At 39.7% G+C, this 25,909-nt stretch overlaps 2 protein-coding genes across 5 annotated transcripts; one reads left to right on the forward strand and one right to left on the reverse strand.

The window, feature by feature from the left end:
* The first annotated feature begins 3,247 nt into the window (after positions 1–3,247).
* Positions 3,248–12,121, forward strand: atp1b4 (ATPase Na+/K+ transporting subunit beta 4). Of its 2 annotated transcripts, XM_072664062.1 has the most exons (9): positions 3,248–3,427; positions 3,953–4,027; positions 4,878–5,106; positions 7,274–7,402; positions 8,299–8,412; positions 8,687–8,886; positions 9,135–9,191; positions 9,359–9,451; positions 10,153–12,121. In XM_072664062.1, the coding sequence occupies exons 2-9, from the start codon at positions 3,962–3,964 to the stop codon at positions 10,312–10,314; spliced, it is 1,050 nt and encodes a 349-aa protein (XP_072520163.1). In that variant the 5' UTR covers positions 3,248–3,427; positions 3,953–3,961; the 3' UTR covers positions 10,315–12,121. The 2 variants fall into 2 exon arrangements, with proteins under 2 accessions (XP_072520163.1, XP_072520164.1); XM_072664063.1 differs by lacking the exon at positions 3,953–4,027.
* A 549-nt stretch (positions 12,122–12,670) lies between these two features.
* lamp2 (lysosomal-associated membrane protein 2) lies at positions 12,671–23,088 on the reverse strand. Of its 3 annotated transcripts, none has more exons than XM_072663684.1 (6): positions 22,877–23,088; positions 20,041–20,531; positions 19,440–19,571; positions 18,698–18,752; positions 18,412–18,582; positions 12,671–15,101 (listed from the first exon to the last, which is right to left on the reverse strand). In XM_072663684.1, the coding sequence occupies exons 1-6, from the start codon at positions 23,079–23,081 to the stop codon at positions 14,959–14,961; spliced, it is 1,197 nt and encodes a 398-aa protein (XP_072519785.1). In that variant the 5' UTR covers positions 23,082–23,088; the 3' UTR covers positions 12,671–14,958. The 3 variants fall into 3 exon arrangements, with proteins under 3 accessions (XP_072519785.1, XP_072519784.1, XP_072519786.1); XM_072663683.1 differs by lacking the exon at positions 12,671–15,101 and adding an exon at positions 15,108–15,900; XM_072663685.1 differs by lacking the exon at positions 12,671–15,101 and adding an exon at positions 16,116–18,276.
* Between the last annotated feature and the right edge of the window lie 2,821 nt (positions 23,089–25,909).

Below are 25,909 nucleotides of genomic sequence, written 5' to 3' on the forward strand. Positions count from 1 at the left end.
CATGATTAGACGACATATGAACAAAATGAGAGTTGTCTGATGTGAAATTGTGTATTGTAGAAAAACGTATCATATTATTTCATTACAGTGGTGGTGATAGAAAGCAGGGGTTACAATGCTTACATCACAAATATGGCCGAACTATAACCATATCTGCAAGGCGCATGTGTTACCAGCATATCTCAGAACAAGAACCATCAGGCAATGTATCTGTAACCTGACTGTTTCACTGACTACATGCAGTATATATAGGGCTAGTTGGCCCAGATGGCTCAATGTTCTCATTTGCAGGAACGTTCTGTGGCAGAAAGGATCCAAGTAGCCTACCCTTCCTATAAAAGAGCAGTCTTTGTGCTATGGTGGCTACGTCTAGAAAATAGGTCTGCATGTCACTACATGACTGTGAGTCGTGTATTCTTTAAAACATTTGGTAAAACGCTTTTTTGACAGCTCAACTCAAAAGATTGTGAAGGACCCCAGTAAGATTGTGAAGGACCCCAGTCATCCCAACAATGGACTGTTTTCTCTGTTGCCCTCGGGGAAACGCTTAAGAACCCTGAAGGCTAACACAGAGAGAATGAGGAGGAGCTTTTTTCCACAAGCCATCCGTGCCCTGAATGGGGACAGGGACTAGGACACTAAATGAAAATTTCTACATACAATACACAACATACACAACATACACAAATACACAACTATGGCTCACGGACAACTCACTACGGACAATAACGCAAATATTTCTTTTTAACACACACATACACTCACATACAGATAAATATGTACATATGTATACATATATATATATATATATATATATATATATATATATATATATATATATATATATACAGACACGCACTATTCCATCTGTATATTTTCTTGCTTCTTTTATTTCTATATTTCTATATTTTCATATTTTTATATTTTATTTTTAATTTAAATTTAACTTAAATGTAACTTTTATTTTATTTATTTTAATTTTTTTGCACTTTTGCACTTTATTTCATTAAGTTAAGGTTTAGTTTAAGTTTAAATTTAGATCTTTATTGAATAGCTTTGATGTGGGCAGACTGTCAAAAAAGCATTTCACTGCAAGTTATATTGTGTATTACTATGTATGTGACAAATAAAATTTGATTTGATTTGATTTGATTTTGATTTGATTTGAACTCAGTTATTTGACCAGATTTGGTTGTAGATGCGACTTTCTGAAATGCAAACTGCCCTGTCTTAACTGTACTCTGGAGCGATGTGCTTGTAAATAATATAAATGTTGCTTTTCCAGACTGAAATGAGAAATAAGCCCAAATATTCTGCAAAAGTAATTTTAGAGCGCAACATTGTGGCTAAGCTGGAAAAAGGATGTAGAGAAATGGACTACAGTCTGTAATTATAGAACTACAAAGTGCTGATATAGCTGATATAACCATTGAAGAAAAGGATGAAAGGAGGACAATAAAGTATACAGAGAAATAAATAGTCCTTTTTATATGGTCCTTTCCAAACCGGGGTGCTCATAATATTCTGATATGACTGTGTGTATTCCCAGCAAAAAGTTTAAAAATGTGTAAAAATAATTACATAAATAAATAAAAGTTTCTAAAGAATATTCAGATTTACTCCTAGTGTATTATCAACATTACTTATGGAAGCCAGAAGAAAAAGAAAGAAGTGCAGCACAATGAGATGTGATTTTAAACAATAAAAATGTTGCTTTTCCAGGCTGAAATGAGAAGCCCAAATATTTTGTAAAAGTAATTTTAGAGCGCCACATTGTGGCTAAGTTGGAAGAAACTATGCAGATGGTCCTGTGATAATATTCTGAAGTTAAAATAAATACATCAATAATTTCTAAAGAAACACAGATGCTCTGCTATTGTATTATCAACATTACTTATAAAAGCCAGAAGATAAAAAAGAAAACAATTTGATGGAATGTGAATTAAGCCCAAATATTTTGTTAAAGTTGTTTTAGGGCGCCACATTGTGGCTAAGTTAGATAACAGCACGTCAGATAAAGGTCTGATTTTTTTTTTGTCATTGGACTTCGAAAGTTTGGGAACTGAGGCCCAAGAGCTGGTCCTCAGTTCGATCATACGGGGATAGACTGCATGCTCCTAATTTAGCAACCTGGGCTTTATCCATGTGGACAGCAGCCTGCTAATCAGAGTATAAACTGAGGAATGTGTTCGTGATCCTGAACTGTGTTGTATCTAAAGCCTGCTTATATTTTGGCAGGGACTAAAGAGGCGACCAGTATGGCCTGAAGCGGCGACGCTAGTGCTTTAGTAACTGTGCTCACTGTCCCGGTTGGTGTTGTGCAGTGACCATTAAGGCTCAGGCTAGGTTCGGTTAGCTGGACTAAATGCTCCTGTTTTCTTTTTTGTAGTTTAATAAAAGTATTTCTACAGTGTGTGCGGATGTATATGACCCGTGTTTGAGTTTGTGTGTGTGTGTGTGTGTGTGTGTAGGCTCTACGTGCAGTTCATAAAGGAGGACGCGGGAAAAAAAGAGAGGACCGGATTTTCCATGACGACATTTCTATTCAGGTTGGGGGGAAAAAACCGGGCGGCTTTACAAGCTAACAGAGCGCAACGTGACCGGGATACAAATATTTAAGTCGATGACAAGTCCTGAAATTTATTATAACCCTCAGCAACAACAGGGGCCAGAACTTCACCGGCTCCAGCGTTAAACTGTGGGGGCTTCCCAGTGTATGTGAAGAGCTTACAGATCAGGACGAAGAGCCTTTAAGGCTTCAGCATCAAACTCAGTAGTGAAGTCGCTAAAGTTTCAGTGAAGTTTCAGCGACAGTAGCAGGCAGCAGTTAGCGGGTGGACGCTATTGCTAGTGCGCTATTGCTGCCTGCCGTCAAAACATTTCAGTGGTTTTGCCTGATGTGTTTTTTTTTTTTTTGACACTTACATTTTCAGTTCTCTCATTAAGAGTCTGGGCATCTGTTTCTGTAAGGATGTCCATTTCTGTTTTTTTTTTTTTAATTATTTTTTTTAATAAAACTGAGCTCCGGTTCGGGCTGACTGACAGCGTTTCGCTTAGAATCAGTAACTTCATTTACATCATTACATGAAACCAGTGCGGCTTTGACCAGCCTGCCTCTGATTTTAGCACACACTAAGAGTGGGCAGTGCGTGCACTGAATCCCCTATAACACACCCACCGGCCCTCGCCGTCGCCAAAAAAAGTTCTTCGGGGATTAAAAGAAGAAAAAAGCCCTCCACGTTTTCTCCCACCCCCCACTTTGTCGCTCCAGTACAGCCCCATTCAGTTAGGATGCTCGCCCTGTAGCAGGAGGCTCTCCGTCCCGCCGCGGTGAAGCTCATGAACTCACAGCAGACTCCTTCAGCTCAGCACCGTTAACGAGCAGGGGAACCGCAAACCGTCGTCTTTGGCAACATATACTTTTGGGGTACTTGTTCATGTTTTAATCCAAGGATTATTTTTTTAAACAATTTTTCCTCGCTTGATGTAGTAAAAGTTAGAATTTTCACCTCGTATTTTAACGTAAGAAAAGTATTTCATTATTACCTTTCTGACGATGAATTTGTCATATTCCTGATATTTGTATTATTCTGTCTATACGCTAATACTATCCTATCGCTCCTCCTGTACTTCCTTCATTCTTTATTAGCTTGAGCATTTTCTACTTGAGCTTGAGCTTTTCTTAAAAAAATCCACTTGTCTCAATTATTGTTTTTACAACTATTTGTTTGATTTTTTTTTTATGTTTTAGAGAGATGTTCGTATTTTTATTTTAAATTAAACGCTCATTAGAAATTATAGTAGTATACGTTTTTTTTTTTTTTTTTTTGCTTTTTTTGTACTGATACGGGCCCATAAGTTTGCTCTTTGCTGGGCTCCAGGGTGGCTGAGGGTCTTTAGGGCCGCTCGTATGTGAGCGGTTTAATAAGTACGGTTCCCCTTTCTTCTCTAGTGAAGCATCATGGAGGCCGAGTGCACCGCGGGGGGCGCTGAGGAGCTCAACACGGAACTCTCAGCACCCAAAGCGGTAAGACAGCTCCAGCGTTTCCTTTCTGGGACATTTTGGGACGTGAGCACGGACGGGGGTTAACCTGATATTTGAGGAGAGGGCTTATGGACAGATGGATGCTTAAAGTAGGCATCACTGCAAAAAAACTTTTTTAATAATGCTTCTGAGGGAGAGAGAGACAAAATCTCAATTTTTCTTTGTAAATAAAATACAGTCCATCACCAGCCTTAGTCCCTGTTCGAGAAACAAGCCAATGGAATATAGGCCAAGCCATATCCATCATACGTACATGGATGGTTTGGACCGTCCTCACTGATGCGTCAGGCGATAGAGAATATTACACCCTAGGAACACAGTTCCTCCATGGGGGTTAGAGGCTCCTTTATGGTGGTCAGGTGGAGATCTCAGTGTGTGCCGTGACTCAGTGCTGTGAATTAGTGGGTAACATCTGGCCAGAGGGTGACCCTGCAGGCCTCTGCAGCTGTTGGAGGTTAGCTCTCCCAATGAGGGTCAGCGGGGCCAGCAGGCCCTTCTCCGTCTTCATCCACTCAGAGTTGCATTCACTGCACTGAGATTGTGAATGAAGCCCCCTCCCACCTCTTCACACCACTCTAAGGATGTGTCCATTCGCTTAAGCTTCTTACTGGAATGCCATTTTCACTCTCTCTCTGCATCCTCTGTAAGGACCTCTTACATAACCCAGCTCCAGAGCACAACTTTTTGTTGGAAGTAATGTGTGGCTGTGTTTATGTTTCTTTGGCGCTTACTTTAAATGTTAGGACTTAGCTTAGCTTTTTTTTTTATTTTTTAAGTGTGTCTGACCGAGTTAATTTGTGTTATTAGTGTTTTGTCTTTTTTCTGCCATTAGCGTGCTGGGTCACTGCATAAGCATTGCCACGAGCTGGCCGAGGCCATGGAGGTAGAACAAGAAGGACTGGTGGAGCATCAGCCTCTGGAGCAGGACGACCTCAACTTTGAGAGATGGAAACCCAAGCCAAAGCCCAAGAGGACGCTGCATGAGAAAATCGACGACCTAAAAACGTACCTGTGGAACCCCGAGACCAAGGAGTTCATGGGCCGCTCGGGAAAAAGCTGGAGTAAGTAGCCTATAGGAACCGTGCATGTAAATGTAGACCAGCGGGCAGTTGAATAATTCCAGTGGCAAAACAATGGGCACTTGTTGTAGCGAGTGGGCATGGAGAGCATGAGCAGATTAAGCTGTAAACGAAAGGCTTCAATTAGTGATGTACCGTCTCTGTCTGACAGGCATAGGCAAGTGAGTGCACAGCTTATTAGTTTTGCTCATTATTTTTGGTTTTTGCACTGGGTTTCGGGTCAGGATGAGCCAACAGGCGGCTTTGAACTGCGCCTTTCGTGTCTGTTGCCACTGCATACTCCGCTTGGAAAGTGTGCATGTGTCACTGTGTGTGTGCGTGTGTGTGTGTGTGTGTGTGTGTGTGTGTGTGTTCGAATGGAGTGTTTACATAGGTGCACAGATAGCTTGGAGAAATCTTGACAAAAACAGACTGCCTGGGGAATGGTTCCCAGCGGGAGAGCAACTGTCGCAGTCCGTTCACTGGCCAGGAATCACATTCCTATTACCCCTACCGAGCCTTCCCCTGCCTCTTTCCCAAAACCCCCCTCGACCTCCAGACCACCTCAGACACGCTCTCTCTCATCCCCAGTGCACGCCGACACGTAGCATCTCATAAGTGTTTGTTCCCCAGAAACTCTGTCAGGCTTAAAACAAACTTTCCTGGCAACGGTCACTTCCTGTAGAGGCTTGCCTTGTAGAAGAGCCCCTCAGTCTCACTGGCTGGATGGTTGCTATGCAACATGTCCCACCATTCCCTATGGGACATTACTCTAAATGACATGAAATTCTCATAGAGAGATCAGAAGATATGAGCAGAACAAATGCTCCAATACACTCTGGCGTCCAGCGCAGGCACAGCAATTTTGTGTGTTTGAACTGACGAGGAGAGTGTTAACACAGACTGCTCTGGCAAACCGTGTCCCCTTTACACGTGAGTTGGGGAGGGGCCGTCCAAGTGTGCGTATTTTGTGAAAGAAGAGTGTGTAGGGGCCTCACAATGCCAGAGTGGGGTGATCGGACTCCTTGGAGCTGCCGGTGGCTCTGGATGGCTGCAAAAGACCGTCACTCTGATGGCAAACCGGAGGTTCACTGTGTTCCTGAGTAAAAGGACAGCTGGGAGAATTCTCACTGGGCTTGAACAGAAAGGCCTTTGTAGCTCGGGGACACAAGGCTGGCTGCAGCTAGTCCCTGTGAAATTGCCTGCACAGCAAAAGCCATTTAATTTGGAGACACGTCCTGGTTTGATCACTAGCTAATGGACACTTAATTGGAAATTAAAAAACAATAGCCACAGTCTATTTACGTCCAGTCTTGTGCGCAGAAGTTCCAAAGACATGGAGACTCAACATTACCATTACCATTTCTCTGACACATACAGTTACATACACGGTCAGTCACACAGATCCCTGATTCAGTTACATTTACATGTGTCTGCCGTCTGTCATGAGGAGATTACAGTTTGATCCCTAGTGATGCCACAGCCATCCATGGCCAGATATACCTGAGATTATAATTGGGAAAATCTTTGGGTGGGTCGGATGGACCGCCATCCCTGTCCGTCACTCAGCGCAACGCTGGCCAGCGCAGGTGTCAATTAGCTGATGTTAGTGTGGCAGTTAGTGCTCTCCTCCGAGTGTGTTCAGATAATAGCATAAAGACAATGCAATATATTGTAAATTTATATTTGTGAATGTTTATTTTATTGAATATTATTATAGTCAGTAATAATCTGAAGTGGCGCAACTGTCTAAGTGTTGGCCTATCACAGGGAGATTATCTTGGCTGTGACTGGGAGTCCAAGATATACATTGTCTGGGTGGGTAGGATGGCCCTGCCTTTTCCCCCGTCAATGTAAAGGGGTGCTAGCCAGCCTGAATGTCTGTTGGCTGACCTAACAGAACTGGCAGTTAGTGTTCTCCTGCAACCATGCTGAACTGTCCAGTGACGTTGTGTCAGCAGCAGTTCAAAAAGATGCAGTTTGGTGGCTTTGTGTGATGGGGGGTGTCCTAGCCAATCTTAGCCTTCAGATGCCTGAAATCACATGTAACTACAACACACTCTCCACCAACTTGGAAAAATATACATAAGATTGGTAAAGCTTGGGACTGGGATTAGTTTTGTAATGTAAATGAATTTATTAAGTATTATGTTTTGGTGTTCTCTTCCAGGTCTCATTCTTTTCTTCTACTCGGCATTGTACATTTTCCTGGCAGCCATGTTTGGCGGCTGCATGTGCTGTCTGATGTGGTCCATCAGTCCCTACACTCCAACCTACAACGACAGGGTGATGCCTCCAGGTAGTTTTTATTGAAAAATAAAGACAGTCAGCAAATTGACCACCAAATGACTTCCGATAAGCATATAGGAGTATAAATAAGCACAGTTGCATATTTTGCAAATATTTGCTGCCCATTGGTATGACACAATTGTTTGGGCATCTAAATATATAATCCATCTGTTGGAGTGTGACATTTTGTTCATTCTGTCTCATGTAAATGATATTTATTTAATCTAATTTAACGTTATTGTTTTGAAACAGGATTGTACAGGACAACGAAAGACTGTTAGGCTAAGTTAGTAGGTAAAGATGTGGGACAGTAGTGTAAGGAACAATAAGTACAATAGACAAAAAAAATTAATACAAATATGTGCAATGTTTGCATGAATAAGTCAAATGAAATAAACATGTACTCCAGTGATTGCCATTGAGTGTTGTGTAACAATGGAATAGATGTAGCCAGGAACCAAGAATTAATTTTTTTTTTTTTTTTTTTTTTTTTTTTTTTAGCATTGTTTTAGCATAACTGTTTATTGTGCTTTAACTGATTGGTTGTTTTGCATGAAACCAAAACATTACATTCACAATGTTGCTTTATAGCAACTTGGTTTCATTTTCTTTAAAGATTATATGAATTTGTTGCTATCAGTCTTGCATATAAAGACAGTGTAATTATTCAGTTTTGTCTTGAATATTTATATGAAAATTACAGATTGTTTATATGACATTGCATATTTAGGCAACTTATCCCCCCAAAAATATTTTTGTTAATAATCCCATTTAATGCAGCTAAAATATATATATATCTTTAAATATTGCACTCATTCAATAGAGGATTTTTTTTGGATTATATGTAAACACTGAAATGCATGTACATGTCTCTCATTTACTGCCTTTTTGTCCCCAAACTGGCAGGTATGACCATGTCCCCACATATTCACAATGTTCATGGATTTGACATTACCTTCAATGCCTCAGATCGCAGCTCATGGAAGAAGTACGCACGAGCACTGGAAGCTCAGCTTAAACGTGAGTCTTGAAGTTTCTTGTGAACCCATTCAAACCTGCCTTACCCCCCCCCCCCCAGCTCCAGTCAACCATAGAGGAACGGGCAGGGAGGGAAACCCCTTTTGTAGGCTGAGAGCAACCACACTGTGCTTCTCGGGCCCCACTTTTGTGCTGGTCCGTTAGAGTAGGAGGCCAGGCAGGGTATTCAGTCATTGTCTGGTTTATTTATGGGGTCTCTCTCTCTCTATCTCTCTCTCTCCCCCGCATTTCCACTTCCCGCGCTCTACTCCTACAGCCTATGACGATGCAGTTCAGGAGAGGCGTAACATTGCATGCAAGCAGGATGCATATTTCATGCAGGATGATCTGGAGGAGAGTGCTGAGAGGAAAGCATGCCAGTTCAAGAGGTCCTGGCTAGGGCCGTGTTCCGGCGTGCAGGACAGAGACTTTGGCTACTCTGGAGGAAAGCCCTGCATCCTCCTCAAAATGAACCGGGTGAGCACAGCTTTTAGTGCAGCACTGCAGAATGAGTGATCAAGAAAGGACAGAGGAGTGCTGGTGTGAAACTGAAGTGGTGGGAAGTGCTAAGAATTCTTAAGCAACAGAAGAGTGAATCTTTAGCAACATCTTGTGGTGAAATTGAGTAGCTCCAAAAAACAAAAGCACACTGTTCCCAACATTGCACTGTGGTTTGTAATGTTTCTAATAAATATTTTTTCTTTCTTTTTGCCATCTTCATGCAGATTCTTGGTTATTTACCTGGTCAAGGTACTCCAGTGAATGTTGCATGTGTGGTTAAAGTAAGTATATAGCCTTAGTGCTAAACACATGGCAAAGCCGGGGTTGTGCACACTATCATACAGACGAACGTACAGGTGTACAAGATTTGACGTGAACACACATTGCTTTTATTACAGTCCTTGTCTAGAAATGAGAGTCTAATGGTCTGTTCACTTTGTCTGTCCAGAAAGGGACGCCTGAGGGCCTTGGAGATGTTGAATTCTATCCAAAAAACATTTTCAACTTAATGTATTATCCTTACTATGGGAAGCTCCGACATGTAAGTATGCATTTACTGCCTTATTATATTACCTTACTGTTAAAATATTAACCACGTTTCAGGAGAGGAATTAACAATGGTGGCAATGGTTCATGAAGGCCTGGGTTGTACGTTGAACTAAAAGGAAATGATTTGGCCATATACGTTATTAAGGCTATTTATTGATCTTGCTAAATGAGTAAAAGTTATGTAATGTAATGCATTAATGCACATTAACATGCTGCAGGATTTGAGAGGTATCTCCTCACTGCCACAGTCCTACTTGAAACCCACCCAGGCAACATCCTAGCTATGGTGGATACCCATATGTCCACAGTGTGCTCTTTAAAATATGGCACATATTAATATATGGTATATAATATGTATATATCAGCCACCATTGTAAATATATATATATATATATATATATATATATATATATATATATATATATAATAGCAGGATACAATCATTTGTCCTAATAGCAATAAGGATTTGAAAAATTTAATAAACTTTTAAGCAGTATATTAAATTAAAAACTAACAATGCATTGAATATACTATTTTACCTTTAAGCTGTAGATTAGTAATCAGACTTTGTATTGATCTGATTTGATTTTAGATTGATGTTGATGTATGTTGTGTTGATTTATTCTTAGAATAGTCAAAAGCTTTTTAAATTTAGAATTTCAAATATCATTTTTTGTTGTTGCTGCATAACAGGTAAACTACACCTCTCCACTGGTAGCTGCTCGCTTTCCTAGTCTCCAGCTCGACACCCATCTACATGTGCAATGTAAGCTAAATGGGAAAGGGATCATCAATGATTCACCAACTGACCGCTTCCTGGGTAGTGTGTCATTCTCTCTAGAAGTGGGAGCGTAGTGCTGGAGTAGGCCTGCAAAGGAACTAAACTTAAACTTCTCAGTGTACATTATGGTTCAGACAGTCCCAGTGTACTTTCCTTTACCGTGTCCTGCCCCCCCCCCGCCCCACCCCGCCCCACCCCACCCCACCCCACCCTGCCTCCGCCTCTGTGCCTTCCACTTGAATCGAATGCAGCGTTATTGCATACAACGTTCCTGCCCACGCACAGAATGCTCCAGCAGGCTACTGTAGGTTAAGCATAAGAGCAAACACTGCCATTACAGAATATAATATGTAGATTTTTATGGGGGGGAGGAGTAAGATTTCATTTCATCCTGCATTAATATTTTCTAGATTAGACAATAACCACAAATGTAGTTTTTTGAGATGCAGTTATGTACACTGTACAGAATGGAGTGTGCCTTGCCTCGGTTTACTGTAGAGGATTAACTTGTGAGTTGCTACCTTAAGTCAAATGGTACATATATATTCATATGTAGCTGAATATATGTAACCTTGAATGACAAACAGTAGGATATCTGTTTTGGGTTTTATGTGATGGGACTCCTTTGTGTTTTCTTTTTTTTTTTTTGTATTTTTTTTTTATCTGTCAGGCCATACAAGGAATAATCTTGTTTAACGGATTTACTTGCTCACTTTTATAAACGAATAGATGAACAAATAAAACGAAGAAGCAAAAACATATGTAAATTTCTTTACCAAGATAATTAATGGGTGCAATGAGCTAAATATAAAACAAAGCTCAACATGGCTAGTTGGACCTACCCAAAGGAATATTTCAGTTATGTTAATGTATATTGATATGCACGATGTTAATATATATTAAGATAAATGGATAGGTACAGTATTGATATATATTACTACGTATAATTAATATATATCATTTTGGGGCATAAAGCACCTAAGAGTGTAAGAAATGCCATCTGTGCAGCTGTTTAATGGAAATATTTAGCGCCAGCAAGTTTAACCTTTACAGACTGTTAACTTTACAAATTATTAACTGCATTCCTGTAAAAGTCTTTGTTTAGTAGCACTAGGTCAGATGGATGTATTATATGCCATAGGTTTATTGCTCTCTTCAGTAAATCTGTTAAACAATGATTCAGTTAAATGGTCTTAACAAGCAAAACAGCAGCAAACCTAACAGTAATAACAGTCCCATTAAAAGCAGACTGTCATGTTTAACCTTGTATCTCCGTGCTTGTTTTTTTTTTTTTTTAATAACAATCAGTTGTTTTAGAATTGATTTCTTTGTACTACATCAAGAACTAAATTGATTTATGTTTATTAGTAGCACTAAATATATATATTTTTTTCAAAGACAAATGTATTTTTCCAGAGTCAAATGTATGAATTAAGGAACCGAAGATCCTTATCATGATCTTATCAGATATATTATCATTTTTTTTCTCTTCTTGAAACGAAACATAACCTGACCTCACAGCAGATAGTAGACATTTTACACGCACAAACACACTCCCAATACCCAGATTTCGATACGGCTCAATCTTTATAGGGTGGAAAAAAAAATACTGTGCCTGCTTGGTTCTCTGTGAGAAGGACTTCAACAGTATTATTTATTAACTGTGTTCGTGTAACTGACATGGTACAATCAGTTATCCACTGTGATGGCTAGATGGAAGTCAGAAGCTGCATGTTGGTGATTCAGGAAATGCAGTGAAACAAACAAACATCGAACGGCAGACGAGTGTGCCAGCTCATGTTTTTTTTTTTTTTTGGTTTGTTTTTTTTAAAGCACTCCTAATGTTCTAGACATAATAAAGGTGGAACAGAATTAACTAAATGAACTGTCTCTGCTTGACTGATTTTGCGAACCCCCTACAAACACTTTTTACATTTGCTCTTGAGAAAAGTGCAAACAAAAAGTCTACACAAGCTTAATGATGTTTTTAGACCATTTTTGTTCACAGCTCTGCTCTTATAATGGTGGACCTCATTGTCCTCATTACTCAAACATATATATTGGTGAATCCCACGTGTGGGTTTAAAGAAGAAACTTCCATTGTAAACCTTAGACCTTCACGAAGAAAGTTGTAGACCAGTTAAGCTTTCCCTTTTTAGCAGCAAATGTAATGCATATCCCACCTTTTTCCAAAACCTCAGCAGACTACATTCTTATTTTAACAGGTTAAGATAAGTATAGACCGTCCAGAACTTGCTACATAAAAAGGTCACTGCATGGTCTTGATCCAAGTCCGTTTACTTCTGGTTCAGTCTCAGGATCTGACTGTGTAGGTCTTGTGCTATATGAAACAAAAAACTTCAGCTCCAGCCAGTCAAACCATGTTCAAGCATGGGGACTTTGCAGCACAGAACACACAACAGACAGCAGTACAAAACAAAACAAAGCCATTTTTATTGAAATTTCTTACTCATCCAAACAAACATAACTTGACCCAGCATTCTTCCACTGACTGAAAAGGGTCTGACCGTGAAGGGACAGGGAAGTGCAACAAAAAGGCACACTGTATTTAAGGGTTGACTGTATTCTTGTGTTCATATTTGGTAACGCTTCTACAGTGAAGGAACTCGAACCCAAGTCACAGTAACCACGTCTGACTGTTCCATGCTCGGCGTCAAGGGAACGCAGCACACTAAGCCACCTGTGAGACAGCTAAAAGCTTAAAAGGGGCAGTCCGGACCAAAAGACAACATAACTATCGCTACATCTGCTGTAACAACGTACATCACATTTTACAGCAGTCCTTCTGTAGTGGCTAAAGCAGGTAACCCTCCTTTTAATAACGTCAAAAGTGGCAAAATATCTGCTAGGGGTGGTTTACATTTACATTACTTTTAGGGCATTTAGCGGACACTCTCCTCCAGAGCCACTTACAAGATTACTCATTTTATAAATGGTACGTCAATGCAGTGTCAGGAGTCTTGCCCAAAGACTCTTATTGGAGCAGCACAGCACAGCCACCCAGACCAGGCAACAAAGCCCAGTCTTGCACATTGTGTAGGAGCTCACTGGCAGGTAGTGGTCTTAACTATTGCACCACAGGGATGTTTGAAAAGGAATCCTGTACTCCACAGGCACTCTGCAATTACATTGCATCTTTGACAAAATTTGACAAGTGAGGGAATTAAAAATTAATAAATCATAAAAAATAAATGTTTGTCAACTGAGGTAAGAGTTACACTTATGTATGAAAAAAGCCAAAAAAAAAAAAAAAAAAAAAAAACATGAAAAGGCTCTTTTCTTTTAAGCCAGACTGCCCCTTTCAGTATTCAGATGAAGCATACAAATTACAAATACTGGTCAAAAACAAATCCAGCTTCGCAATGGACCCACATCACAACACTTCCTGCCTTTCCCTGAGAGGGGACCTAATGACCTACGGGGTGGGGGCTGAGGGATAGACAAAGTGGCCAAGACTCAATTTCAAATGCTGGTAAAGTGTCACTGCAAAAAAAAAAAAAAAAAAAAAAAAAAAGTGTCCCTTTATCGTACAACCCAATACGTGCAATAGTTACTGTGACACTTCTAACCTAATTTTTCCATCAACGGGTAGCTTACCAAGAAATGTGGGGATTTGTTTCTTTTCTAATAATCATTTCTTTCTAATCTCAACAACAAAGCGCTCAATCTATGAGTAAGTCCAGAACTGAAATAAAAGACTTCCATTCAAGGGTTAATAAACTTGAGCAACAAAGTTCCTACTGCTAAAAGTTAAACCATTCATACATTCATCACATGGATAAATCACATAGCACAATCATTGTGTAGAGCCTTGAACATTTTTACGGCAAGGATAAAAATATTAGAAGTTTAAAAAGAGCTAGTCATTTTCCATGCATTTAACATTTAGTGCAATGCCAGTGATTATTTGGACAGCCTCTGGGGTGTAAATCTAAACAGACTGCGTCAGCACTGCTAAAATGACCTGGCAACGGCCATCTTTTCTAGATGGAAAGAACCGTCAGCAGAACTCAGAACACAGAATTTAATACAGGCAGCAAACAAACCAGAAACTGTAAATTCACAGAAGCTGTAATTGCTTGTAGGATATACAGGTTGAGTAGTTTGTAGAGGGAGGAACTGGGTTCCAGCTTTTTAGCCACACCATCCGAAATTCAGTTTAAGTAATAATGTTAAATCCATCAAAAATGTTTGAGTTCAATTTTAGACATAAATTTGAAAACCCTTAATTAATCACACTTTTTTGTCCCCTGTGTGAATTTTATTTCAGTATGTAAGACTTCAGTTCAAACTGATCATTTCCAACTTCATTGTAATAGAATTAAATTAACATACAGATCCTGTGTGTTGGTAGTTTTATAATGTAAAAGAAAACGATATATAGAAGCAACTGTAGTTTAACACTTTAAATTTAACCACATAAACTCAGTTCTAACATGTAAAATAGTGAACATATTAAAACAAGTATAAGTTCTATACTAAAATTAGTCAGATTTCCCTCTGTACTGGGAATTAACCTTTTACTTGAGACTGAATTTCTGACAAAGAAGCTCTGGACTGAAAGCTTAAGTGGCTTGCCATAGTGGAGTGTCTCGTAGAGGCAAAGCAGTAAGAAAGGACAGAGTAGAGAAAGAGGAAAACAGCAGAGAATGGGAGAAGCTGAGAGGCAAGCGCTGATCAGGACAGCTAGAGGAGGTTTATACAGACTGGTAACCAGTACGGCTCTTCCGCCGCCCGATCAGGTAAGAGATAAGCACGAGGATGATTAGGAAGCCGAGAGCCACGCCCACAGCGATCGGCACGAGAAAGCTTAAATCAGCATCCAGAAAGCACTCCTCCGCTGCCGAGGGAAGAAGAGAGAGACTGTTACGCAAGACTTCAGACAGGGCTGGGTTCATTTACTTCCCATAAAGTTCACACGAGAGTGCTGGAAAGACTCGGTTGGAGAGGAAAGGAAGAGTTAAGGTTAATTCTGTTAAAACCAGAAGGTAGATGTCCAGAAAGACTCAGAGTTAATTACGCTTTAAGGCAACAAGTGTCACACTCAAGGGCACAACGATCACGTTCGCTCACGATCTTAAGGCGCTATGAGTAAGTCCAGAACTGAAATAAAAGACTTCCATTCAAGAGTTAATAAACTTGAGCAGCAAAGTTCCTACTGCTAAAAGTTAAACCATTCATACATTCATCACATGGACAAATCACATAGCACAATCATTGTGTAGAGCCTTTAACATTCAAGGGTTAATAGAAGGCGCTGCTTCATAAGGACAACTTTAAAAATAAGTTGGGGTCTGGAAAAATATCTAGAGATCAAGAAAAATTGTCTGGAGATTATTATAATCAACTCCTGGCCTTTCTGGATTTCTGAACAGGTCACATATTGGAACAAGCTCATCACAAACCAATCGCAGTCAAAATTAAGGAGAGAAGTAAATAAAAAAAAATAGTGTACTAATCAAAAAACACTACTCACAGGTGATACACCATTTAATTAAATTGTTCATATCCAATGTTTTGGCTTCTTTTCCTCCCAATAAAATAAGCCAATAAGACAATAAGTATGAGAGCAACGAGGGCAATTCCAACAGCTATGGGTACGACGAAGCTGTCTGGCTCATCTGCCTGGCAATCCTCAGCTGAGAAAGAAAAGCATGCATGTGTGAGAAAGGTTAAAAATAATAAATTGGTAAGAGGAAGCATCAACACTGAAAAACCCTTCTTTAGAGCGAGCAACATTTTAACCCACAGTATCACTAATTTGCAAACAGCAGCACAGACTCCGTTCCTATTAAGGGAAGTGGGGAAAGGGGAGGAGAAGAAAAAAAAAAAAAAAGAAAAAAGTCCAGAGCCATTTCAAGGACACAAAAATGCGCCAGAATTTATTACACAAAGATTGTCATGATTCAGCATTCCCTTTTCAAGTTACATCTTTTAAAATCAGCAAGCAGTGAATTTGACAATTTGTCCATCCATCTTTATTAAACTTGATTTGCTTTAATGTCAACTGGACCTCAGAACACACGCACCTTCATAAAAGTAAGGCACAAATGTGTCGGCGACTGATCTCGGACGGCCTCCCCCAAACTGATCAAATTATGAAGTGGACTGAAATTAGTTGTGAGAGATTATGAGTGGAAAAATTATGTATGATTGTCGGAACAGATTGAATGATCAATGCAGTCAAAACTGGGGGTGGTGGTGGTGGGGGGTGTAATTATGCTACATAAACAAGCATTCAACATGAACTACATCCACTATTTTTATTAAGGCTGTACAAAAGACTTAAAGTGCAAAGCTTTAAAGCAGTGCTTTACCAACACAAACGCTCTCTTGCCCAAAAAGTCAAACTGGGGTCCATCCTGCAATACCAGCTTGTTACTTGAGATGGAAACAGACCCTTTATCACAACAGGCTTTAATACTTGGATTGTTTAGATGCTCCTAAACTTCAGAAGTTTCTTAGCAGTACAAGTGTTACAACTGCTATTTGGTATGGAGTTCTTCCAGTTCTTGCTGACTCCTGATAAACTAGGTAGGCTTTCACAAACTAAAGCAGATGTAGTCACAATAGCAATGATTCCAGCAACCTGAGCAGACTTAAGTTAACTGGCAGAAAACCTCTCCTAGGAGGCATCTTATAAAGCAGGAATGTCTAATTCAGCCAAAACCTAAGCTCAAAGCTAAGGATGGTCCAATAAGATCCCTTTGCTGTTTTTCCTGCTGGATAAGGCCTAAACCCAACAGATTAAACAAAACCTGTTAAGCTCCGCTTAGCAGGATGTTTATATTCCAACTGCATGAGCCAGGATCTCTGGTATATACCATTTAGGATTGTCTAGACAAAGCCATGGCAAACAAGCACATCCAGCTTAAATACTAAGGCATGATGCATAGAAGTAGCCTTGCTAAAAACAAAAAAATGGGCAGATTGTGCATGCTACTCTAAGCTACAATAAATACTCACAGCATATTAAAGTAGGGAACAGTTAGCTGTAGGCTCCAGTTGAGCTTAGCTTAGGTTAGTCAAGCACTGCCTTATAAACTAATCCTGCATCTAAGGCAATTGAATATGCAATTAGCTGCAAGTCACTACCCCTCACTTCTTTTCTCTAGTGTACATTTAACACATTCAAGCGCAAGTTATTTACAAAAGAGCAGTTCAGTTGATTTAGTCACCCCTTTTTGAAACGTATGGCAAAAAAAAAAAAAAAAAAAAAAAAAAAAAGCATTGTCTTAAATGGTAACTGCCAACATGGAAAAGTGGCTACAACCTACAATTCATTTAAACCCTTTCCCCAACAATGTTTGTGGCCCACTGTAGTTATGCCTAAAGCATTTGGGTTCTTTTCTGTGGGGAAAGAAGGCATGACTAAAGTGAATTAAACAGTGAAATGATTAATTGGAAGTCATCAGGAGCAAGTGAAAAGTCTAATAACAAAAGTATTACATAACTCAGTTAATATATTGAACAACATCCCCATAACTAGGGTATATAGGGCAAAGTATCAAGACTGATCATATTCGGAGCTTCAAATTGATAAAATGAACCTTAGAATAACCAATCACTTGCTTCTTGACAAAAACAAAACAAAACAAAGTATAGGGGTTGGGAGAGAAAGTGACTAGAAGGAACAAACAAATTAACGGGACCACAGTCCTGGACCACTGCAGAGCCTTCAGACAGATGCCAATGAGCTGCCATACAAGTTATGGTCACCAAAAAAAAAAAAAAAAAGCAGGACAAAGAAGAATTAAAGCTAAATTCTGACTGGGAATTGCCCTTTAAGAAAATTTGGTTGCAGTGGCCCAGGATCAGATTAGAGGATTTACTGATAATGCATGGATTTGAAACTATGATTTAACAAGGGTGTCATCACAGGGTCTGATATCCAACATAGGTCTTTCGCCGACCAATCACGTATGCAATCACTACAATGAGAATCAAGCTGGCCAGAGCGGCACCAACAATGATTGGGATTAAGAGGCTGGTGTCATCCATTGCACATTCATGGGCTGCAGGCAAGAGAGAACATGAATTAACACAAAATGAGGCAGTCCCATCACATTAACAGCACACAGCAGGAGATGAGCACAAGTTTTGATTGCAATAGATTATTCCTGCATTTAAGACACACATGCAGAACATACCTGTACTGAATTTGTTCTCCGTGACTCCAAAGGGCTGCACCTGGAGCTCAAATGTATTCAAGGAAAGGCTATCCGTGATGTTAAAGGTTTGTTCCTTTCTGCACATGTACGAGCTCCCCAGCGACGCCTCCCACAGAGACAGGTTAACATTTGCAGCAGTGAAGATGCTACCTGTGATCAACCAAAAAGGAATTTACAAGGAATTAGTTAAGGTCACAAGAGAGCATTAAAAGCAAATAATCAATAATTTAATTTAGTCTATATAAAATGAACTAGTAGACCTTACCGTTTCCATTATTCAGTGTGAAATTCAAAGAGCTCAAGTAAAATTTGTTTGTGTGCTATAAGAGGACAAAACATCAGCATTAGGTTCATGAATATTTATACTCCAGCATCTGCAAACTATGAACAACGGTGTCCAAGACTGAATTGTACAATGTCCTAGTGTGCTAGGCTTTGTTCATACAGACTGCTCATATTTTGCTTTTCTGGCATATTCGATGTAAGCAGGATTTTCTGCAGTCCAAATCGGAGTCAAAGTTTTTGAATCAAATGTTATAGCTTTACAGTGACCGCTTTAGCAAAGCGGTTAACCCCAAGCCCATCTCTTAACATATTCGGAAGAGCACATTAGCCTGTCAGTCATAATTATTTGCTGACCAGGGCAGCCTACTCATAGGTCCTGTTCTAGCCTTTCATGCTGCAGTGAAACGGCCAACCTTTAAATGCTGCATCTTTCCTAGTCAGCTTATCCACATGTACAGACCACTACTGGGTATGTACAAAATGAAGCATAACTTTAAATTGAGATCCAGTCCAAGAACATCTTAAGCCCTAATAGCTAATGACCTGTTTATAACATGCAAGTCAACTTTGCCACATACAAGACCTTTGCGTGAAGAGGATATTTAAAGAAGTGTACGTTTAGTTTTCTAAACCTAGTGTGTACACTAACAAAATTAGTTCTTTAGCATGCACATTACATATTTACAGACAATATTAGCTTCAGTACAGAACTTCATACTCACATTGGCAAAAATGAACTGGACTGTCATTGGTTCTGCATTCAGTGTGAGTGTTGCTTCAGCACCATTGCTTCCACACAATCCACTGACAATTGTAACATTTGGATCAAGATTAACTGTGTGAAAGCTAGTGCCCTGAGTGAGGAAAAAAAAACTGATGTTAAAAAAAATATAAAAATTTATTTATATATATATATATATATATATATATATATATATATATATATATATATATATATATACATATATATATATATATATACATATATATATACATATATATATATACATATATATATATACATACATATATACATATATATACATACACATATATACATACATATACATACACATATATATACATACATATATATATATATATATATATATATATATATATATATATATATATATATATATATATATACATATATATATACACATATATATATATACACATATATATATATACACATATATATATATATATATATATATATATATATATATATATAAAATCCAACAATTTAAAATAACTGAAAATTATACTTTTATAATAATGGCATGTGGAATATAAGGGTAGGTAAGCTTTGGCACATACTGGCTTGAATCTGAATTGCAGGCCCATCTTGGCCTTAAGACAGACGGGAGACTTCGGATCAGCTCTGACAACATAATCACCAACAGAAGGGTTGGGTAGCGGAGGAGTGGTTGGGACAGGGGTGGTAGGCATGGCAGTTGTGGAATTGGATGGAATAACTGTTGTGCTATTGGTATGCTCAGTCGTTGGGGCAGCTGTTGTCACGTTGATTGGCTCGGTGGTTGGACCCTCGGTTGTAGCATTGGTTGGTTGAGTAGTTGGGGCTTCTGTTGTACCATTAGTCGTACTGGTTGCAGTAGAGGTTTCTAGATCAGAACTGGAAGTTGTACTAATGGGCCCAAGGTCAGTTGTTGAGTCTATGACGGTACTGGCAAAGTCTTGTGTGGTCGAAGCAACTGCAGGGACATCAGTTACATCCATAGTTGGAGGACTGGTGGGAAAGGTTTCGCTCTCTGGAGGCGCTGAAAGGAGCACATCTGCATGCACAAAACCTACACAAAAAACAGGTGTTTTCGTACTCAGCTTAGTTTTCATTTCATTAGGTATAGGTACAACATTTTACACAAGCTTACTTCTTTAAAAAAAAAAAAAAAAAAAAAAAAAAAAAAAAAAAGAATTTGCAGACTTTATTAATACCAATATCCCTAGAATAAAGGTACGGCAATAACGTTCCCAATGTTTTAAGTACAGTCCTCATCTACAGCTCAGTTTAAATAAAATGGGGTGCGTTGCTTGCATATCGCTGAACTTGTGATGAATATACTCCTCTTACAGAAGAGATTGTTCTTTTTTCTCTCTAGCCATCTTCCCATTTTTTTATCAATAAAGAAAAAATGCATTATATTATATACAATAATCCTGCAGTGCTTGCAAGGTCCCTGTGCTCAAGGCAGCACATGTGCAAGCCTGTTTGAAGTTTGCCAATAAACACCTGAATGATTTAGAGTGCTTGGAAGAAGGTGCCACGGTCAGATGAGACCAAAATAGAGCACTCTGGCATCAACTCAACTCTGCGTGTTTGGAGGAAGAGAAATGCCAACTATGACCACAACACCACCATCCCCACCGTCAAGCACGGTGGTGGAAATATTATGCTTTGGGGATGTTTCTCTGCTAAGGGTACAACTTCACCACATCATCAGGAGGATGGACGGGGCCATGTGCCGTAAAATATGGCGTGAAAACCTTTCCCTTGGCCAGGACACTGAAAATGGGTCATGGCTGGTCTTCCAATGACCCAAAACATACAGCCAAGGCAACTAAGGAGGGAGTTAACTAAAAAGCCAGTCTCTGGACCTTAACCCCTAGAAAAAACACACAGACACACACATTATATATAAATATACACACACACACATACACATTTAAGTTATATATATATATATATAACTTAAAGGAATACTATTCTGCAAATCTTTTTGAAGTCACTGTTTGCAATGTCCCAACTTGCATACGTCCACCTATTCTGCCCACAGCAGTTTAGCCCCACCAAACTAAAGTCATATGTTTTTTTTTTCCAGGCAAACACTTAACAAGACACCACACAAAGTAGCTAATCAGAACAGAGCTCATTTACATACAACTCTAATAAAGCCACATTAAGAGGGTTAATGTCAAGAGTTTGGAGGTCCAAAAAGCAGGCCCTTTAAACACCTAAGCTTCTCTTGTCGTAAAGAGACTCCCTACCAGTAAACAAAGAGGACGATGAACACACCCAACCTGAAATAGAGCTGTGAGTGGGACGCAGCATCTAGGAGGAGGAGGCTTAAAGTGAAAGCAGCTGAAAGTGAGCATGTCTGGACTGGAAGAAGACACCATAAAACTGAGCTTTCTATCCCTGTCTGACAACTCTGCACACGCCGGTTTAACAAACAGTGACATGGTTTAAACTTGTGCTGTGCAACAAATTACTCAGCAAATGTGCAGCACAGAGTTGACCCTTCACTCAGCTCAGATGTCTGGGCACGCCAGGTAATGAGTGATCTGAGCCCTGCTTTAAAAGCAGTCTCACAATGATTAGCTTGAGGTATCTTACAAAAGATGCCTCACGGGTCACATGGCTTCGCGTGAGTGTGTCAGTCAAAGGTGCAGGTCAGTCACATGCTCATTCGCAGATAATCTGGGCAAAGAGTAGCTCATAAAAGTGAACATATATACCGTCGTTACCCAGCTCGCACTAGCTACACCACAAACTCCAACCAATTCAGCATTTCCCCGAAATCAGGCCGGGAACTGGAAATGGCCCAGTTGTGAATCAGCTGATTTTACAAGTCCAGTCTTCCTCACGCATCTCGGTTTTCCGAGCAGCTCACAGCACAACGAAAGTTACATAACACAGCTTATTTGTTGCGCTGCTGCCATGTCAGCCCGCACAGCTAACCTGGTGAAGAAACCCGAGGAACGACAGACCGACAGACAGACCGACCGACAGACAGACAGATACATTATGCAAGAGGATCGGGTCATCAGTCTACACAACCAAACACTATCGAGCCAAATAGCTACGCGAACTCTAAATTTAGCCACTCCAGCTAAAGCGAAAACAGGACACTGAGAGTAGCAGCGTAAGGAAGAGACGAGTCGTCTCGCTTATTTAACAAAACTTAAGGCTTTACCAGCTCGCATATTTCCATATTTCAGGAGTAACAACTGTCTAGCCCCGGTGAACCAGTTAAAACCGACAGCGAGATGCCAGGCTCCCGTTACCCGCTTTGCTAACCTAGCCTAGCCTAAAGCTAAAGCGGCTAGCTTAGCCAGCTCGGGCCTCAAACGCCGAAAATAAAAGTTGCTCCAAGATGCCTGTCCGAGTAAAACGCTCTCACGGCGGCGTACTCACCACTCAGAAGAGCGAAAAACAACGACAGGCAAACGCAGCGAAACATGCTGACTGCAGCTTTCCTCCACAGCTCCCAGGTGGCCGAGACTCTGTTGTGTCCGAGAGTGGAGTTGAGACCCGAGCTGAGCCGCCGAGGCGCTATAAGAGCAGCACGGCCAGCTGACGGCAAGTCATATGACAAACCAGTGGCGGGCGGTGTTGCCATGTTTGGAGTAAATCACTCTTAAACCGGAGTGAGAAATAGGGCCTTTTTTTTTTTTTAACATTTTCGTTCTCACCAGTATTTAGTATAATTAATTGCTTTTCCATATTTATTTTATTCGGAACAATTTCATTGTAAAAAAATGAAAAACAAACAAAAAAAACAATTCCAAGATGTAGCTAATTATTAGCTATGATTTCAACTAAAAACTAGATCGTTATAATTAAATTGGAGCTAAATAAAGCTAAAATAGAATCCCTAACAGCCTGATAAAAGTTGAATATCAATTTAAAAATAAAATAATGTTATTTTCAACAGCTTGTCATAATAGTTTGGAGCAAGTCTGTTTTAGATAATAAAGTACGCATTTACAGTCAAACTGGTTGAATACACCTTCAAAGTAAATACAGAATTCTGTATTTAACCGAAAAATATATGTATGTATATGAGAATTTGCTCCAACGCTACCAACATGCAATGCAACAAACGTCAGATGAGGAGGACCGATGCTTACACTGTGACTGAGCTACAGGAAACCCCCAAAACTGCAGGGCAGTTAGCAAACACTGGTTAGAGATTTTAAAGTGTTAAATCGGGAAAAAGCTCAACACAACGCTGCTGTGCTCTGGTTCTGCAAGTGGGAAAATCAAAAGGAAAGCAAGCACCACGGTGGGTGTGTATTACAGGCATCTGGCAACCTGTTCAGGAGCGCTTACAAGTGGACAAGTCTGATTTCATTTGATAGCACGTGTGGTCATTTCAGCACCTACCAGAGAGCTACTCTGTGTGAAGCATGTGACCTAAATACCTAAATATATACCTAAATATATTTATTTCTATCAATATAAAAGAGAATGAATAAACAATATAATAATGCTTGACATTTTTAGCAAATAGTAATATAATACTCCTAGATGGGATGCAAATAAAACAGGGGTCGGTGAGTGAAATTCATTACCCACATGAAAATAATGATGATGATATACTGCGTAATGATGAGCCCCTGTGTGAAGTGAAACAGAGGAATGTGTCACATTTGTGTGTTTCCAGATTCCGACTGAAGGTGGAACTGAGACATTCATTACAAGTAAAGTGATGGAGGCAATCAGCTTGTGGTACTGCTGACATGTTATTGAAGCCCAGGTTGCTTTGATAGCGGCCCTCAGCTTGTCTGTATAGCCGTCTCATCTTCCTTCCGACAACACCCCACAGATTCTGTAAGTGGTTCAGGTCTGGAGAATTGGCTGGCCATTCAAGCACAGTAACATCATGGCCAGCAAACCATTTGGTAGTAGTGTTGGCACTGTGGGCAGATGCTAAGTGCTGCTGGAAAATGAATTCGGCATCTGGATGGAAGCATGGAGTGCTCTAAAATCTGCAGGTAGACTTTAGGCTGTATTGAGTTCTGAGTCGATAAATCACAGTGGACCAACACCCACAGATGACATGGCATCCCAAACCATCACAGACTGCGAAAACTTTACCCTGGACTTCAGACACCTTGAATTCAGTCCTCTCCACTCTTCTGAAATGCAAAATTTAGGATGATTGAGCAACACAGCAACTCCTTTTCTCCTTAGCTCAGGAAAGACACCTCTGACGTTGTCTCTGGATCAGGAGTGGCTTGATATTAGGTATACAGCAGTTGTAGCTCCTTTCCTGTTGACGTCTGTGCACGGTGGCTCTTAATGCACTGACACCAGCTTCAGCCCAAGTTCTTGAATCAACCTTTCTTGACAGTCCTCCAAAGGGCTCCTCGTGCACCTTTTCCTACCACATTTCCCCCTTCCAGAAATCTTTCCATTGGTATGCTTTGGTACAGCACTCCCCAAACAGCCAGCCTTTTCAGCAATGACCTTCTGTGACTTACCCTCCTTGTAGAGAGTGTCAATGATTGTCTGAACTAGACCCGGGAGATACATGTTTTTTATACTGTTTGAGTAGTAATTTACTCAAACTGGAAAATAAATATTAATAATTTGAGATACAGGATTTCTGATTATACTGATCAAAAGTAAAACATAAAAAAATGAATATAAAATATATAATAACTTTTTCACAATGTTAAATTTTTTAGGATGCACTAGTACTCTGAGATCCCATGATGTGTTAGAGTTGGTATTATTGAACTTGAGAACGAATAACCCTTTCAGTACTATATACAAGCCGTTCACTTAGATTGTACATCAACCTTGCCAGGCTATCCTTCTTCCACCATTTTGGTTGCTAATATTAATGAATTAATTTGTGTTATAAAGTCACAGCTAATATCTGAACTACAGGTCATTTCTGAATGGTTTTTAATTCACACACTGTTTATTCACTGACTGTGCACTAGAAAGTCTGAAACTTTTCCAAATCCAAATCTCTACACTATACAGAACACCATCACTTTATACTAAACTCAGCAGTTTCTGTGGCATTACTTCTTATCACACTAAGTGCACAATCTTCAAGAGTCCTCTATTAAAGGCAACAGTTTTGCCCGTAAGCCAGACATCTTAAGCTGAAAAAAGGGATGATTTTTGTTCAATAATTTTAGCCAGGAAGAGCCTAGCAATTTACAGCTGTTAATCTTCAACCATAAAAAATAAAACATCTGGTATAATGGGTACCAGGTTATATGGTTCTCTTATATGATAGAGAAGCTACAGATTAGGTTTAAATACCATTTTGTAAATAACACCAAAAAGGATTGCTCTAGTGTCTAGACTCTTTTTCAGTTCTATGTAGGACTGGTTTTACATGTACATGAAAGTTAGTCTGAGAACCTCCGTTTTTTCAGCGCCCGAATTATTATAGCAAGCTCTTCTAGGTAACATTTTCCCTTT

Source organism: Salminus brasiliensis, chromosome 19, assembly GCF_030463535.1.
Source record: "Salminus brasiliensis chromosome 19, fSalBra1.hap2, whole genome shotgun sequence".
Taxonomy (NCBI): Eukaryota; Metazoa; Chordata; class Actinopteri; order Characiformes; family Bryconidae; genus Salminus; species Salminus brasiliensis.